The sequence below is a fragment of the Aythya marila genome (assembly GCF_965140915.1).
Source record: "Aythya marila genome assembly, chromosome: 9".
In the NCBI taxonomy this organism is placed as follows: domain Eukaryota; kingdom Metazoa; phylum Chordata; class Aves; order Anseriformes; family Anatidae; genus Aythya; species Aythya marila.
The window spans coordinates 8,120,605-8,137,797 of record NC_139050.1 but is presented as its reverse complement, the minus strand read 5'-3'; the positions used below and the strand labels follow the sequence as shown (position 1 = coordinate 8,137,797).

Genomic DNA, 17,193 nt, shown 5'->3' with positions numbered 1-17,193 from the left:
AATGGGAATGCCCTGTTCCTCTGCATACTTTAAAGAAAGCTTAAGTTAGAAAAAAGAAAGCCTAAGTTTCTATACACAAGATCGAAGTTTGTTTTTCAAGTCATATGAGATTTTTCTTTTTTAAAATCAGTGCAGCCAGAAGTTTTATTACATACAAAATTGCAATTAGATACAAGAAAGCCAGAAATAGCAAGGACATCTCTTACACTGCATTCACCACTATTTTAGCTTTCCCATTGGAAAAAGACCTGTGATAAATTAAATCAAGCCTGAAATAAACTTTTTCCCAGCATAACTGACCAAGCTTTTGCAGCAGCCAGAATGGAAAACTAACACAGGCAGCTAATAATTTAAGTGTTGTTATACACGCAAAAGTAACCAACTCATTTAAACTTACAGAATTAGCAACAGTTTTTGGCAGTCCACCTTGTTGGATCCATGGATGAACTTCAATGAGCTCTCTTTTCTGTTCTTCTGTAAATTTTGGCTGTAGTTTCTGCATTTGCTTTAATTTCTGCTTATCTTCTTTTAAGACTGTTTCCAAATCTCTGAAATAAAATATATTTAGAAATTGAGCATGAACAGTTTCTGGGCTTTATGCCTACATAAGGTTAAACAGATACTAACATTTTTAAAGACTATTTTTGTTATGGAATGTTAAGCTTATAGATCTTATATTAGAAGAAAATTAAATGTGATTATTTCAGTAGCCTTCTACACTTGCAGACAGCTTTAACATATCTCTGCTGGCTCATCTTTCTAAATCCCAGTGAAAACAGTTTCCTTAGAACTATTCATGCAGCATCACCAGTGAAACAAAGAACTACAGCTTCCCCCTGCTGCAGTATGTTCCAAGTTCCCCTTCAGTAGGATGACAACCCAAAACAGACACCAAATACATGTATCAGACACCAGAACCGAAGAAATAAGGTATGTTTAAGAAGGCCATCAAGAATGGATTACAGTTCAGGACAGAGGAAGAGATTTAGAAAACGCAGCTCTATGTCAGCTGACAAAGCTCCTCCACACCCCACACCCAACATTTACAAGCTGTACACATCTGTAAGAGAAGAGTTCAGGAAGATTCCAAGAAACCCAGTGTTAATTTTTTTCCTTACAGCACACCTAAGAACAGATGAGAGAAGCCAACTGGTTCTTGATTGCCATGCTGTGACAATGTAACTCTTCTCAGCTCAGCATCCTGTTTTATACAGGCACTATTCATTCTTTGCAAGCTTTTGCTACTCTTACAATCCACTGAAAGTCCCAGCTGTAGTTGTCAGCTCCTCAGGGTACAAAAACTGGGTAATGCAAAGGTACTTTTAAACCCAGAGCAAAATTCTCAAGTTCTTAAGATGTGTTTTCTATCTTTCCTGATCATTCCTATGCTTTTATGTTTTGAAAACTGTTTCCCCCCCTTCCAAAAGGCTTGTCTTTACTGAAGCTTTCTATTCCTTTCAAAATACCATTCACTGCTTCCAAGATATATGAACTAGATTAAAAAGACCTGCAAACTTGTCCCCGCTGTATCTGCTCTTTTCTATTGAAACACTGAAAAGTATTTTACAAAATGTTTTCTGCTAGGAATCTTCAATTTTTACCTTCGACTTCCTTATCTTATTTGAGAGGGAATATAGAAACGAATAAATAGAATGAATATGTGAAAGACAGCACCTCAGGGGTGGGGTGATGCCACCAAACCAAAAGCCACCACCACAAGGCAAAGAAAACAGCATGCTGCTGAATGCTGCATTCCAAGGACAACACTGAGTACAGATCTTCCTCGCTACTGCCTCTCATTAGATATAATAAGTATGCTTGCCCAAATCTATTGATTCAAGGATTTCTAGACAATAATTACAAATCACTAACTTTGCATGAACTTAAGTATGCATACAGCTAATTTAAACTTAGGTAACAGATCTAAAATAATTACACATGCACCTCTATATAGGCCTAATCAAATAATTCTTTTTTAGGATATATTGTGTAGCATGCAGAAGATACAAAGGAAGCCAGAATTCTTCTTGACACCAAGCTAAACATTTAAACAAATTCTCTTCTTTTGAGACAGTAATTCATATCTTGTACACATAAGCATTTCATGAAGTACTACAGCATAAGAATTACCGAGAAGGTATCTGGTAAGTCATCATAACAGTGTCATCTGTGTTCGCCATCAAAAGCCATATAGGATCCTGAAGGACATACTTAATGAAGTGCTCACTTTCTTCTATTTCTGCCTTCATTTTTGTTTTATGATGATTTTCTGAAGAGTCAATACTCCCGAAGTATTTGCTGGTATGACTAGTTTCACTACTACCTTTAAAAATAATTTTAAAGCTTCGTTATAAATTTTCAAATACATGGATTGTTTGAATATTTTCCAAAGTAGAGAAGGCTAAAGAGAACTAAAAGTCTAAATACAACAACTGTTTTTAAACAGACAAAACTCCCCTTCTCCCTTAGGTAACTGCTTTGTTTTTAAAACATGAATTTTCAAGCTAAATCTCTATTAAATCGCAATAGAAAAATAAACTAAAGAAGTCTGAAGTGAAACACCAAGGAATACGTTTTCCCTTTGTTATTCCATCATACCTATGCAGAATTTTACTCGCTATTTTACATACACAAAAAGTTCAGAAGTTTTACACTGTAAACCAAGCATAGTAGAAAAACTATCATGTGATGTGATAAAAGAAATCTAGACTAAATCGTGCCATGAGGATTAAAGACAAGAAAGATTTTTTCCCATAAAGCACTCAACGTTCACATTATGCTTGTAGTGCATCATGCCCCAACTCTTCTAAAATGCCAGGAGTATTCGCTGCCAGGGTTACCTGTTCTGCTCCCTGACAAGTCACAGCCATTAGAACCAGACCCTAGAGATTCAGCAGCTGCAGATACACCGCTCCCTGACGAAGCTGAGCCAGTGCCTGAACATGCATCTTCTTGAAGTAAAATGTCAAGCAGGACACTGGACATGGAGAGTGCATCACTATTTTGAGCATCCATTGGAGACTCAGCCTGGTGATAGGAAAGCAAGAGAAACAAACACAGAAAACAAAGAAAATGAAGGCTATTTCATTGCTAATTGCTTACGTTTATACATTTATACTTCACATTATAATCTCATATGTTTAATTATTCAAAGACAGACAATGAGTAACATATGCCAAGATCAACTGAGGAATAATGAAGGAGACTGTTTGGCTGACATATGGTCCCTTCCAGAAGATAGATATTGAAATACAATTTCTCTTTAAAAAAGGAAAACTCACTGTTTAATAAGGAAGGTATCTGCTACTCAGTTTTGACAGCCCCTACTGTCCTGGACTACTCAAAATTTAGCCAAATCCACTAAGACGTACTAACGGTTGGTTACTATACTACTATAGTCTACCTCATATTTGCATGAACAGTCCCTCACTTGTTACTCTCAACACGTGATGAAAAGGTAGTTGTTCCCAGATGCAAGCTTACTAAGACAATTTGTATGTTTAAGAGAAAGAGCATCAACTATACTGATGTTGGTTATTTTGTTTTTTAAGCAAGCAGTTACAGCACTGCCCCACTTACCCCACTTATATGGAATATTCAAAGTTAACGTTGACAAAGAATTCAGCAAAAATACATACCAGCAGTGAGAACTAGCTTCAGCTATATCCTTAATGCTTTCCTGAACAAATGTCTGTCTCGCCCTCATGTTCAAGTGATAAGGAGATTAAGAAAGTAACGCCTTCCAGGTTTATAAAGAATAGGAACTAGCCTTTTGAGTAGTCAAAAGAACATGCCACCAGAATTAATATTATTTTGTTATCAAGCTTCTTTTAATCTAGTAGTGGCATCTGAGAGCATGCTGTAAGTTACAGACTATCACAGATGCACTTCTTTACCAAAGCGCAAGTCAGAAGGTGCTTATGTCTAAGCTTTCAGAGATGTCACGTAGCACACAGAATACTTTAGTCCACAAAAAGGCACTGGATGCATATATCACTGAGAAATTTCTCAGAAAACGGCATTTGCATGACCAGTGTGATACAAAACATTGTTTTCATTTAAAAAAAATATTTGTTCTCAAGATCATGATCTAGTTTTTATGCTCTGTCAATCAAGTTTGGAAGTTCTGCTACAAAAACATATAGACTCCATCTCTCTCTGTTCTCCCTCCATTCATCCCCATTAAGAGTCAGTATCAAGAATATCAGGTAAAATAAATCATCTAGAAACCAAGCACAGAAGTTAAACACAGACATCTAAATAGAAGACCTGAATGTTCTTCAGAGGGTGGAAGAAGCACATGAGTTTTTCCTTCCTCCTCCTTTACAACTTCTAGTGTAGGTACGTGCTTATGACTTTGCTGTGTAGTCTAAGTCATCTAATCAGCTGTTAGCATCAACACCAATTATACTTTTGACTGACTACTTGCTGTAGTTGAGATCTCAGGCATGCCTATAAATAAAACCATCCAATGCCTCCTTTCTTTTATCAGCAGCGAACCAAGTTCTACTCTGTAACTACATTATCACATGCAGTGAACAGCTGTAAGCCACAAGCAGAAAAGCATAAGGGAAGAAACAGTCACTCTAAAAGGTTTTGGTTGCATCCCAGTGACTTCATTAAAAAGATACCCTATGGAATCTTTAGACAACACTAATTAATTAGTCCACATCATCACCATTGTGGAAACCTTTACAGACAGTCATATGGAAACCTCAGATGGAGTACTATGGTAAACTCATCCATCAAATTTAAACAAGACAGGAAAAAAGGTGAAGTTACCATATGGCTTAGCACAGCTTTAGAACCTTAGGTAAAACAAAGGAATTGCTAATATCTGCAAACCATTCATTCATTACTTTGGCTAGTTTGTAAACAAAGAGGTGGTTTTATTTACATTAGCTTCTTTCTAAGCCACATTTACAGATCATTTCTCTGCTTCACATAAATTCACTAGCCCACAACTTTGTTAAATGCTAAAAAATAAAGTGCACAAATGATTTGAAATATATTTCAAATAATATTTCAAATTACTTACAATAGGCATATTTGAATTCAGATTAAGAAAGTAACAACAATTTTAGAATTCATTTCCAAGTTTCTTGTGTAACTTTAGGAGAACAACATTGTTTTAATTTTTAAAGGTTAACATGATTCTAATGATTAGATCTCACTTTGAATTCAATCTGCTGAAATTCAAGCTTGCTAACTACAGCTGCGAGTCCATCTCTGGGGATTATAGAGTGATTACTATCATTAAAAAATAAGGACCACAAAGTGATAGTTTTGAAAACAATGTACCAGAGACAAGGAAATAGAGGGGGGAAAAGAATCATTTTTAGGCATCTGTATATATTAACAACCTCAGATATTTTCAGAGTACAAAGACTTGGAAAGAAAAAAACAAAACCCACCATAAGCCCATCAGCATACTTACTGGTAGGGATCCCTTTCCACTGCAGTTATCAGTTGTCACGATTTTGCTGCCTATGGCTCCTTCCTCATTTAAAGCTCCATGAAAACCCGCAGGAGCTCCACTTTCCACAGTTTTTGTGGTTTCCTCTAATTGCAGAAGATTCAGAGGAGAACTACACCTTGACTGGAATAAAGGTGGAGAAGCCTGGTCTTGAGCACCCACTGACTGTGGAGTGCAGGAACGGGATGGCTCATTTCGTGTCTCTGTGGCAGGCACCTTTTCACCTTCTGCTGGTGCATTGTAATGGAATGGTTGTGTTGGAAAAAACGCCTGCTGCGGGAAAGGGCTGGGAGTACTGAATGGTGTCTGTGCTGGAAATACTGTCTGTGAGGAAAAAGGAGATGGGGTAGGAAAGTTGGCTTGGCTGTGGTAAAGCGTTTGAGGTAAGCTACTGTTCATCTCTGGGTAGACGTAGTTGGGGAGCACAAGAGCTACAACGGGTGTCATGAGGGGGGCAGAGAACTGGGATGGTTGCATAGGGCAAGTATTTCCAGAGTCTGGCAACTGATTAAAACCAGAGAGCGAAGTCTCAGGAGCTGGTGGCACAGTCCCTGTTGCTGGAAAAACAGGAAGGGGATATGCAGGCATAACGGTGGGAAAAGACATCGCTGAATAGCTTGCTTGTGAAGTGTCTGATGGTGACCAAGCAGTAGTATTTAAGCCTTGAAGAGGAAACCGATGGGGAAATTTAGTTCCAGAAGTTGTACTGTCTGAAGATTCCTGTGGTTTAATGCGTTTTGACTTCCTGTTTTTTCCGCTTTTCTTCCAAGGCTGATCCATTCCAGAAGTGCCATTTCTTTGTCCACGGCCACCTGAAGGAAAAAAGCCTGCATCAGGACGGGTCCCTCTGGAAATTTTAAAGATTCTCTGTGGTTTGGCATCCCAAGAAGTTGCTCAAAATTGTTGTTCTTTGTAGTTCTGGACTTAGTTTACCCAAATGGAAGGATCTGGGAACAGATCAGGCTCACTCTTTTGCCTCTAGCACAAGAGCTGAGCACACTGGGCAAGGTAAATCATGCTGACACACCATGGGGGAAATACAAAAAAAAAAAAAGAAAAAGAATAGCAGTGCATCAGTTGAGGCTCAAATATGTCACCCAATCAGTACAAAGGAGCCACTCCGATCACTTCAGCAATTACAATGAAACCAGTAGAAGAGAACTGAAAGCACTTCTAGATAGTTAAGGTCACGCAGGTCTGTAACTAAGAACATGAAGAAAAAGCAGCACAGAAGAGAAAGTACACATAGATAATAATTTTATAAGGGGAAAGAACATGCTACCTTTACAAACCTTAGGAAGAAAAGCATGGAACCAACCTTATTTTAGAAGTCTGCACCAATCAACTCTTCCCTAGGTGAAGGCTGTCAGTTCTCTCATTACAGAGATGAGGAAATCCATAAAATATCTTCTATATCTAAATATTTAAATATCTAAAAGCTGCACAAGCTTTAAGTTTGTCTAAAGCTTACTTAGACCATCTGAAAGTTTAGCAAGAATAAAGAACACTAGACTAAGTTTTTCCAGAGAAGGCTTCCTATGTCAAAGACTTGCATAACTATTTATATCAAAACAAAGATAAGAATCATGGGGGAGAAAAAAAAACAAACACAAAAACAAACAGATGCTCAGCAGTATCTAACTTTAGTTCCAGGTCAGGACTGAAATGGAAACAAAGTCAGGTCAATACCAAGCTCTTCTAAAAATGCCATCCTGAGTCCCTAGCCCTAACAAAACCAGTCTCACTATTACAGCTAGTCTGTTCCATTTTCATCTGCCACTGGTCACATTATTAACTTAATAGCAACCAAGCAATTACTGTTTCACCAATGACATGGTATTGCAACAGGAGAAACTGGATGTAAACCAAAGAGGCTGAAAACAACAAAAGACAGATAGAAAGGTAGAAGGAAAAGAGCAGCAAGAGAATAGAGAATGCAAACACAAACACAGGAAGGAAAACATTTTAAAGTGTGTCTGTCTTGTCCCTTGAAAGTGAACGCATATCAGTAATAGTGCAATGAATAGATAACTAAAACATTAGTTACTGAAGCATAAGTTAAGAGCAGAATATAGCTTTTAATATAATCTTCAAAGCAAGACTGTCACCAGAATTTCTCTATGGACTTAAACACAGTACTGAACTGTTGCTGTTCCCTGTGGTTCCACAACAGAGCTAAAAATGCAAGCATCATCTCAACAGGATTCACCGCCTACATAAAGGCTACTTTTTAATCGTGAGAAGTATTGCCATACCACGTTCAGCAGGCCGTCCTTTGGGTTTATCTTGTAAGTAGTAATTGCAGTGGGACTGAAAAATATTAAATCTCTTTACTTCTTTGAATTTATTCAAAAAGCTCTGCTCTTCTTTTTGTGTATGCACTGCAAGGACTTCCTTTGTAAGCCCCAGTTTTTTAAATGACTCCTTTTCCTGATTTACGTGCACAGAGCTGGATGGAGGTGCAATAAGTTGGCTATCCAAGAGTTCTGCTCCACTTGGACCATCTTCTATCATTTCTACAGAAACAGAAGGGAGAAAAACAATCATGATAAAGAACAGCTCTGGAAATTCACTTTAAGCTATTATAACCCGTACTAATTTCTCAGTAAGTTTAAGATACAAATTCTGTTCCTATTTATTCAATTTCCTTAAGAACATTTTAGATATAGGAAAATATAAGTCACAAGTAGGTTCTACGTGTTCCAATGTTTGAAGTTGAAACTTACTAGCAATCACCTTTTTGGAGATGACATATTAGCAGAAATCATACCTAATTCAGGTTGTGTTTTCTTGTCTCCAACATGAACAATGGTGCTACTGTAGCTGCACTGACTTGTGAGTGATACAACGCTTTCAGGCTTGCCAGGTAAAGCCAAAGAAGTTAAGTGAGCACCAACTACTGGGGGACTACTTGATTTGCCAGATGCCTTCAACACAGTAGGGCCTATTTAAAAAGAAATATGTATGTTATACATTGCAAATAAGTAATATGTTGCTACAGCTGCAGAACAGCTGAGACTGAACTGTGCTTGCTGAAACACAAAATGAGCATTTTACTTATTTCACAGAATCCAAAAAGAATGTTTTAGAAATAGGATGACTTCTGAGCAAACCAAATCCAATCCTCTACTTTCACACAGACAAACCAAATCTTGTCAGTGAAGGACTTCTTGATCTTTCCTGGGCTTTATCCATCTCTGATGGTATGACTTTAGAAGTTTCAAGTCTCCTCCAGCCTAAGAGTCTCCCTCCCAGCTCCCATCTTGTCATATACTAATCTCTCATTACCTGGTAATTAGCTGGCAGATGCTAAGCTTTGCTATGAACATCTGCCTACTTAAGTTTTCTCACCTGAAAACTATAAGCAGTAATCCAGCACACCATACCAATGCCTCTAACCAGCATCAAAACATGCCTTCTTTAGTACAAATACCGAGTGTAACACTGTAAGACCTAAAGTTTGCCTTTTTCCTGACTAGAGCATGCTAGTGACTTGGTCATTTGCAATCATCAGCACACCAAGAAGCTAGCGAACCTACATCCTTTCCTACCAGCTAGGACTGCAAAGACTCCAGGTGACAGCAGAAACTGTGTTCTTAACTGCATGATGCGAGTTCCACTACTTCTTCCTCTCTACTTCAAGGTCCTCCAACTCCTAAAGGATATTTCGTTCCTCTGTATGCTGATTATATCTTCCAATTGTATTCTAAAAACTACGTTAGATTTTTTTCTTCAAGCTTATCAAAAGAAAATATTGATAAAATAATTCCCAAGACCAGTTTTTAAAAAACTCTACTAGTCACCCCCTTTAATGAGGCTAAATCAGCAGGTACCTTGTTTACATGTAGCTCTCTACTAATCTCACAACTCTTGTACTAACCAACCAGTTGCCTTTTCCACTTTAGCTCCCCATCCACACATGGACCATATCAAATGTTACAACTAAATCCTAACAACTTACTGTTTTTTTTTTTTTTTGTTTTTTTTTTTTTTTTTTTCTAGCAGACTTTGTAGGTACCTATCCTCAGTAATCCCCGTTGTTCTTCCATGGCTGGACAATTCCTTTCAAATGAGTTCTTACACCTCACACAGCACTGAGAATAGCATTCTACCCCTTTTATCCCTTTTTAAAAATTCCCACAGAGAAGAAACAGAAGTGAAATATGAACACTTAAAATGGAATTTTTGCTGCAATTAATCAGCAGACAGGGTCTTCAGCTGGTTGTTCCTAGAAGTACTGACTGTGAAATTAAGTTTTCACATGTGGTAATGATTCAAGCCCTAAAACTGCAAATCCTGCTGTGTTCTGTACAGTATAAACAAGCTTACTACATCAACAATCAGACGATTAAGTATTCAATTAAGTATTTTAATTCTAGTGAAAATGTTAATGTTAAAAGTTAGTTTATCAACATGTAATGTTAAGAAAATGGCTGAATCATCCCTAAGCTACACCTGTCATTATTTTGACAAGAAGTAACATCCAACTGGCTGCTAGAAAAAAATTGAAGTTGTAATGTAGAGATACCTCCCAAGGGCTGTATAGCATTAACAGCTGCTTTTTGTTCATGAACACCAGAATTCACACTTGAAGAAGGTTCACATTTTCTTTTTGCTGTACCAGGCACATTACAACTCTCCAAGTATCTAAAATAAAAGGATTTAGCAATATTAGATATGCAAGTCTTAAGTCTACAGATCAATGGTAATTTACACAGTAGTTCCTTACCTGATGACACTGTCCAAACAGCTAATCTGTTGATAAGAATACACAGGTTGTTCTTTCCAAGCCAATTCTTCAGTAGCCACATTTTTAGGAGCAGCTGTGACCACAGTATCCTTTCCTATCACATCTTTCACCTGAGCACCAGGACCACTTTGTTTTTCTGTTAAGAGATTGTTATTATGCAATCACAGCATTAATCTTTGGAGTTTCCCCTAAAATATCAGTCAAACAGTAAGAAATACATCTAAATGAGAACTTTTAGTATGTCAGAAATTAACCACTGTAAAGCAATAAGAAGTTTGTGACCTAGTAAATAAATATTGTGTAAATACCCTCCCTGTTCTTACAGATTCTTAGAGGTGTGAAGTTTAGTTCAGCTGATGGATTGAAAGGGAACAGACACAACTGATACAGAAGAATAGAGATCATTATAGATGAAACACTCAGCATGAGGACAATGCTAGTGCAAAAGTTATTGTTCATGTTTAGAAAATTTAAATCTGATCAGAAAGGTTTTCATTTAACAACTTCAAAATTCCTCAGGTTACATGCAAAAAGTAAAGACAACATCCATAACTTTTTCTTCTACCTAACAGAAAAAACATTTGACTAGTAGGACAAGAGAAGCTACAGTTAAAGTACTTCAAAACAACAGCTCTAGTACATGCCTTAAATGTATGTTATGTCACTGTCAATTCAGACAGCTGGGTCGCATGTTTTCCAGAACACAGTGCAGAGACTAAAGACAATATAATACATAAACCCAGCACTTTTATCAGTTAAGTATGATTAGAAAAGCCCCTACATTACATCACATACCATTGCAATAAACTAACACTTAGTTCTAGTGTCTTACCTGCAAGAGGCTCTCTCTTATGCTCCAGTTTTGCTTTATTGTCAGTGAAAATACGTTGTCCTTTATTTTTGACCTTCCTGGCATCTTGACCACTCTGAAAGCAGGTCATTAAAAACAGTTAGTATGAAATTGTTTCATGCATAGCAATTCCTCAGTAAGGCTAAATCTAACCTTAGTTAACTTCTACTTTACAGTTAGTCTGATCATGGGAAAAATCCGGACGTACAGGATTTTATTGTGCAGAAGCAGAATTTTAGGAACTAGAGAGAGCAGAAATGTAAAATAGTTCCTCATATACAATTACTCCATATTTTGTTTAATATGGTTGAATGATTTTGATACGACAATATAAAGAAATGGTACAAGTAAGACTTCAGAAGAAAACAGTATCACTTGGTAAATAAAATATTGATGCAAAGACTGAACTTCTTGCGCTAGAAGTTTCATCAGGCACTGACAGGATGTTACAACATTATACTATAGTAATCATAACTGTCTGTAGAAATGGTGAAGGAGAGGTAAGTATCTATTCCCCTCAAAATAGGCGGCCTCTTTTTCTACAAAGCTCTGAAATGTAGTAATTCATCTGTGAAACAAGAATTCCAGAAGCATCACCTACTCAAGATGCTAGTGTTTAAGAACTGAAAGACAGCAAAAGCGACCACCTTGGAAAGCACAGCAGTCTGCCATGCCTAATCACAGAAACATAAATCAAGTTCAGGAGATTCAGCCTATGAACAATGTAATTAAGTAAAGGAGACAATTAGCTTTCAGAAATCAAACACAGCATTTGGGAAGACTAATAAATGCCAAAAAGACTTTAGAGGATAGTGCAGTTCCTTTGACTGCATCCACATTCAGGGTTTACTTTGCCCATGGAATAGTTCTGATAAATGTAGGCACGAATTTAACTACGCTGTTTTGTTCAGACTAACGAAATTTTTAAAAGTTACATCTCACTGTCAACCGGATGAAACAATGACCCGTAAAGCTAAATGTTAAGCAAATAATAAATTCTCATTCTATATTATTCAATGTTTTTGCAGCATAAAACCGTTACTATTGCATTTTATCTTCGTAGTTTCTCTTGAGAAAACACGAGGTACAGACTTGCACCTCCCAAAAGAAATTGTTTTCAAATATCCACAGCTGCTTTTCCCAGAAACAAGCATATAACATAAAATAGGTATTAGAATATGTTAACACACCACCCAGGTTTAAATTTTTTATACACACTTACTTTCATACCTACAGGGTACTGAAGTACAGTTGACACTACCTATACCAGAAATGTTTAATATGGAAAAAGCTTTGTCGGAAAAAAACAAATGAAGACTTTCTCCTTATACCTCCCCTCATCTCTAATTTGAGAGAATTATGCTTACACAAGTTAAAAAGCCACTTAGTTTTGTATCTCATACTTGAATAAAAAAGTAAAAACCTACTGTTTTATCCTTTTGAGTGTCTTCATTATTATTTCCTGTGCTGTCACTGGAGGATGCCACACTCATTAAGTGTTCATGTGAGCCATTGCTACCTAGACTTCCATAACCACTGGATCCACTGTTGTGTACAGGCTGTTAAAAACAACAGTATATGCATATATATATATATATATATATACACACACATATATATATCTGCACAGCAGCTTTCAACACAAAACTGTTACCAATAATTCCATGTGAGATGCAAAACAATTTTTTGGGGGTGGGGAGTTTTATGGGGGTAATTTTGTTTGTTTTCTGTGTGAGTACTCCATACATGTAGCTGCATGAAATCCATAAAACACCAACAGGAGCTTTAACACACTTCAGTTAAGTCATGTCCGGTAATCATGAGTATAAATAATTTCCAGGATTGCAGACAGAAATCCCAGTATAGTAGAAGATAGCTATACAAAATTCACATGAGGGTAAATGCCCTTTCTTCAGTGGGAAATTAAAAGCGTGTCATTAAAGCAGATGCTGTACCTGCAATAGCAGCCGATATATTTGCTCTGTGATTTCCTGAACACTAGGGTGAAGGATTCTGTCCTCTGTATAGTTGGGAGCAGCAAAGACATCTTCATTTAAGGGACCCCTGCATAAACCAAACATTGGCCAGTCCGTTACAAACTCAAGTACTTTTCAGTTTCAGAGCACATCTTTAATTTACCATCCCTATGTAAGGATCACTTACCACCAATATTTAAGTATCTCTATATATTATATCTATGATGTTTCAATCTCACAAGACATATCTTCACTCACTCTCCTTAAGCAACTCTTGACAGTACTGACAAAGTTTGAAGCATGTCAAATTTCCTTCACTTAAAGGAGTCACTATATCACCAAACCCAAATGTAAGGAGGGAATAACTTGTATTATTCCTGCCCACTCACCCTGTTAGTCCCTTATATCTTTTTAGGAATCACCATATGATTCCAATGAAAAAGAAAATTTAAAAATAACTGTTTATTGACTTACGTCCTAACTTTGTGTCTTCCAATAATAAACGAAACTTTTCGACTCCAAGGATTGATGAAACTGGACCAGCTAGTGTCCATGGTTATATAATCTCCATTTCTAGTGCAAAACCTGATTGGTGAATAGTCAAAAGGCTGTCCTCCGTACTGAAGAACTGTAATGAATGATTTAAAAAGTCAGTTTAATATTTACACTGTTCTACTTAACGATTCAGAGTTGTCACAATGATTGAAGAGACAGCTGTACATTTCCATACATTAACAAATTAACTTGCCCTGAATGTCTTTCTTCTCTTTGACTATTTACAAGAGAAGACAGACTACAATTTAAAATGACAAATTCTATCATTGCATTCGCAGCACAATTTTCTTTATGTATAAAATAATCATGTATGGTCAATTTGTTTACAGCAGACATGCTTCACCTCATTTTTACCAAACATGAAATTGAATGATTTCTCACTTTCATCAATTTACATTAAGAATCAAGTTGTAGAGTAAAGGAATATTAATTACTTGCAGAAATTTTTTTCACCTCCTACTTGCTGAGGTCTCTGTAGCTGTTACTATTTACTTTCAGGAATAAAAAGAAAGGTATTTTTGCCACAGTAAAGAGACCACATACTTTTCTTGTGAATTGCTAGCATTAAGGGCCTGTCATTTGGGTGAAGATGCACCAAGACTGGTGTTCCTATTAAGTCCTGAGGTAGGTATCCCAACAGAGGTACCGCTCTGGGGAAAGAAAAACAAAGAATATTTTTTTAATTAAATCAAGCAGAATAAAAGTATACTTCAAATGGAAGCACTTAAAACAAATGTAAGTTTTACTTGCTTTTTCCTAGAAAAAGAGTGAACAATTTTAAATTTAAATCTGGGGTGCCATACCAGTACCAGCTTAATAGCAGTAACTATCTTTGAGCAAGGCATTGATTTTTGTTTTGGTGTTTTGTAGTGTTACTGACCAAAGTGTTTAGAAATCTGCTACAGCAGTTCTCCTGTATTTTCTTATGCTGCCCAGGCTCTACAGAATGAGTACTTACCCTGAATTTAAAAAAAAGTATTAATAAAGTTTAATCTTAAACTCTCACGAAACCAGATAGCCCTGATCTACGGGCTGCAAGCCAATGCTAAGGTTCACACAGGATTTCTGTAGCTGAACTAGCAACCAGTAGCTGACTAGGGATCAAGAAAACTTTCTCACAGGCAGGTTAAGAGTTTAACTCAAAGGAGCTGCAAAGAAGCAAGCTTATTAATTAGAATAAAAAATTAAAAGTAATATTCCTGAATTCCCACACAGTAACATCTTCTAATGACATGAGGAACTAGATTATGTGATGAAATCACCTTAAGTGATCATTTAAAGCGTTAAGGAAAAAGAATGGAAGTTCACAAATGTCATTTTGTACCTTATCCTGAAAGCTAACCTCCAAAAATATGCTTTGGTAAATATAAATTACATCAAGTAACGTTTAAGAAGCTGCCACACACCAAGTCACTTTGTGAACTCAAAGTGATGTATACCCTTCCCCTGCCCCAGTTGCTGATGAAGGCCTAGGGAGAAGTACGATGCTCAGCTATCTGAATGCTTTTAATGAGGAACTTAACCCTAGCGCACAACAGACACAAAACTGTGTTGTATTGGAACTCACAAACATCACAAACATTATGGAACAAATGCCTTCGACACTGCACTTTTAAGCCCACTGAAATTAGATCAGTTCCACAGAAGAGATGACATACCCTTCTGGTAAAGAGGCTGAGATATTCAGAGAAAAACAAGGAGAGCAACTTATGCCTTGTTAGTTAACTAATTGCTTCAGTAGTAAGACTTAAAAGCTTGTTAATGATTTAAAGCAACAACTTCAAAAAACTGGAACTGGCATGACAACTCATACTAAATAATACCATTCTGACAATTAAAAACACTGCCAAGGTCAAAGCAGCAAAAAAAAAAAAAGTTATATGGCTAAAGGAGTTGAAAATACCTATCAACTCAGAATTACTTCAGTTAGAAAGAACTTCCTCAAATAAAGTTGTAAAAAGAAGTACATGTGTTTTTGTTGTTGTTCTTTCTTCTTTGCTCTGTTCCTATTCTTTGCTACCTGTTTTATGAAAACCTGTGCTGGAACAGAGCACTTACTCTCTTAGGGTATCCAATTTTAAACTTATTTATTGCTTTAGTTATAAAGGAAGAAGCAAATTCAGTAACTTCAATGCAAAGGAGCTACATGTTTTTAGACCAACATAAAAGGTCAGTAGAAGAGTCAAGGATCTAGATTGTAAGACCTATAATTAGAGATTGAGCTGGGCTTGCTTGTCAGATGAAGAGGAAGCTAAAGAATGATCCAGTAGCTTCTAGGAATGATGGATTTATCTCAGATACTATTATTGTAGCCAACTTAATTTCACTAAGGATAAAAAAATCCTACACATCATGTAACATAAACCATCACGAGTAAAATCTGACATAAAACAAGGAAAAGAAAAAAAGCAGGAAAAGGAAGCCTGTTTTCAGCTCAGTAACAAGCTAATTCTCGTGTCCTTCAAAGTATTATGATATTTCAAAGGACAACCCTGTCCTTAAGAGCTTTATGATAATAACTCCTATTCAGCCTATGTCCCCAACTCTTCTTGAAGGAGTATCTTCTGTTCTTTTCATAGAGCTCAAATTTCCATCACCTAAACATCCTCTGACAGGTCATAGGCAAAAGCAGTCCTAAAGACTCAGGGAAAGCCTGGTTTGCACCTTCGTTCCTGAACCTCTTTGTATGCCTCAACATCACAGGCATCTTATTTGTCTCTGCTCTGAAACATTGGTAGTTTCATATGCACTAACTCTAACCAGCTTCCATGACTGTCAATGCAACATGAAACCTTCAGCCAGCAGAATCTGAACAATTTAATCTCTGAACACAGAATATCTTTTTACATGATCTAATGTTATATTTAAAAATCACTTCTCTAATTGTACCTCAGCAACAGAAAGTAGCAGCAGAATATTGTTTGCTAATAATTCGATCAGACTTAAAAAAAAAAATAAAGTCTCAGATGGGTCATGCTTGCTGGCACAGGAGAAGAAGTCCTGGCAGTGGGTTTCACTGACTGAATTTATGTCCAGATTTGCCCCAGATAGACGTAAAATAAAAAGAACAACTTGTTAGCAGGCAGACAGTTTTACACTTCAAGTGTGAAAATGCATTACAGTGTGGTCTTAATGAAAAGACCCTTCCTGAGTTAAACAACTTATTGGTAGTTACACAAAATTCTAACCCAGTCATTAAATCCTAGAAATACCTGAAAAGTTACTGGACAGGTTGCGTAAACATGTGAAAAACAGTATTTAGTAATTTACCTCTCATCTACATCCTGGAACAAACAGGTTGGTGTGTGTGTAGTTGTAAAAATTCTTTTGTCAGGAGGAATTCTGGGTGCTGAAAGAAAAAAAAAGCAGATTAAAAAGTATTTTTGGCATACATATAGTAGTTTAAGCTGCAAGTTTCTATTAAATACTGAGTGAAGTCTAAATGTTTGCATAAGAGCACATAGGAAAGCAGCTTGCTAGCTGACAGACTATCAGCAAGGGCAGAGAACCAAACCAGCTACCTTCCACTTCAATAAAACTTGAGGTCACCGACAGTACTCATGCAAGTTAGCTTTCTTAAACTGAA

The 17,193-nt window shown here is 36.8% G+C and overlaps 1 protein-coding gene across 7 annotated transcripts in view; it reads right to left on the bottom strand.

Annotated features, from left to right (window-relative positions):
- The window catches only part of PER2 (period circadian regulator 2), a 39,000-nt gene that overhangs the window by 1,598 nt on the left and 20,209 nt on the right, over positions 1-17,193 (bottom strand). For all 7 annotated transcript variants that reach the window (XM_082766855.1, XM_082766856.1, XM_082766857.1 and 4 more), the window contains 14 exons: positions 16,878-16,956; positions 14,151-14,257; positions 13,527-13,680; positions 13,032-13,140; positions 12,504-12,635; positions 11,059-11,152; positions 10,206-10,362; positions 10,005-10,123; positions 8,247-8,420; positions 7,732-7,992; positions 5,438-6,288; positions 2,841-3,027; positions 2,131-2,323; positions 398-548 (listed from right to left, as the gene is read on the bottom strand). In XM_082766855.1, coding sequence (XP_082622981.1) covers positions 398-548; positions 2,131-2,323; positions 2,841-3,027; positions 5,438-6,288; positions 7,732-7,992; positions 8,247-8,420; positions 10,005-10,123; positions 10,206-10,362; positions 11,059-11,152; positions 12,504-12,635; positions 13,032-13,140; positions 13,527-13,680; positions 14,151-14,257; positions 16,878-16,956 — 2,768 coding nt within the window. The remainder of the gene's footprint in view (positions 1-397; positions 549-2,130; positions 2,324-2,840; positions 3,028-5,437; positions 6,289-7,731; positions 7,993-8,246; positions 8,421-10,004; positions 10,124-10,205; positions 10,363-11,058; positions 11,153-12,503; positions 12,636-13,031; positions 13,141-13,526; positions 13,681-14,150; positions 14,258-16,877; positions 16,957-17,193) is intronic.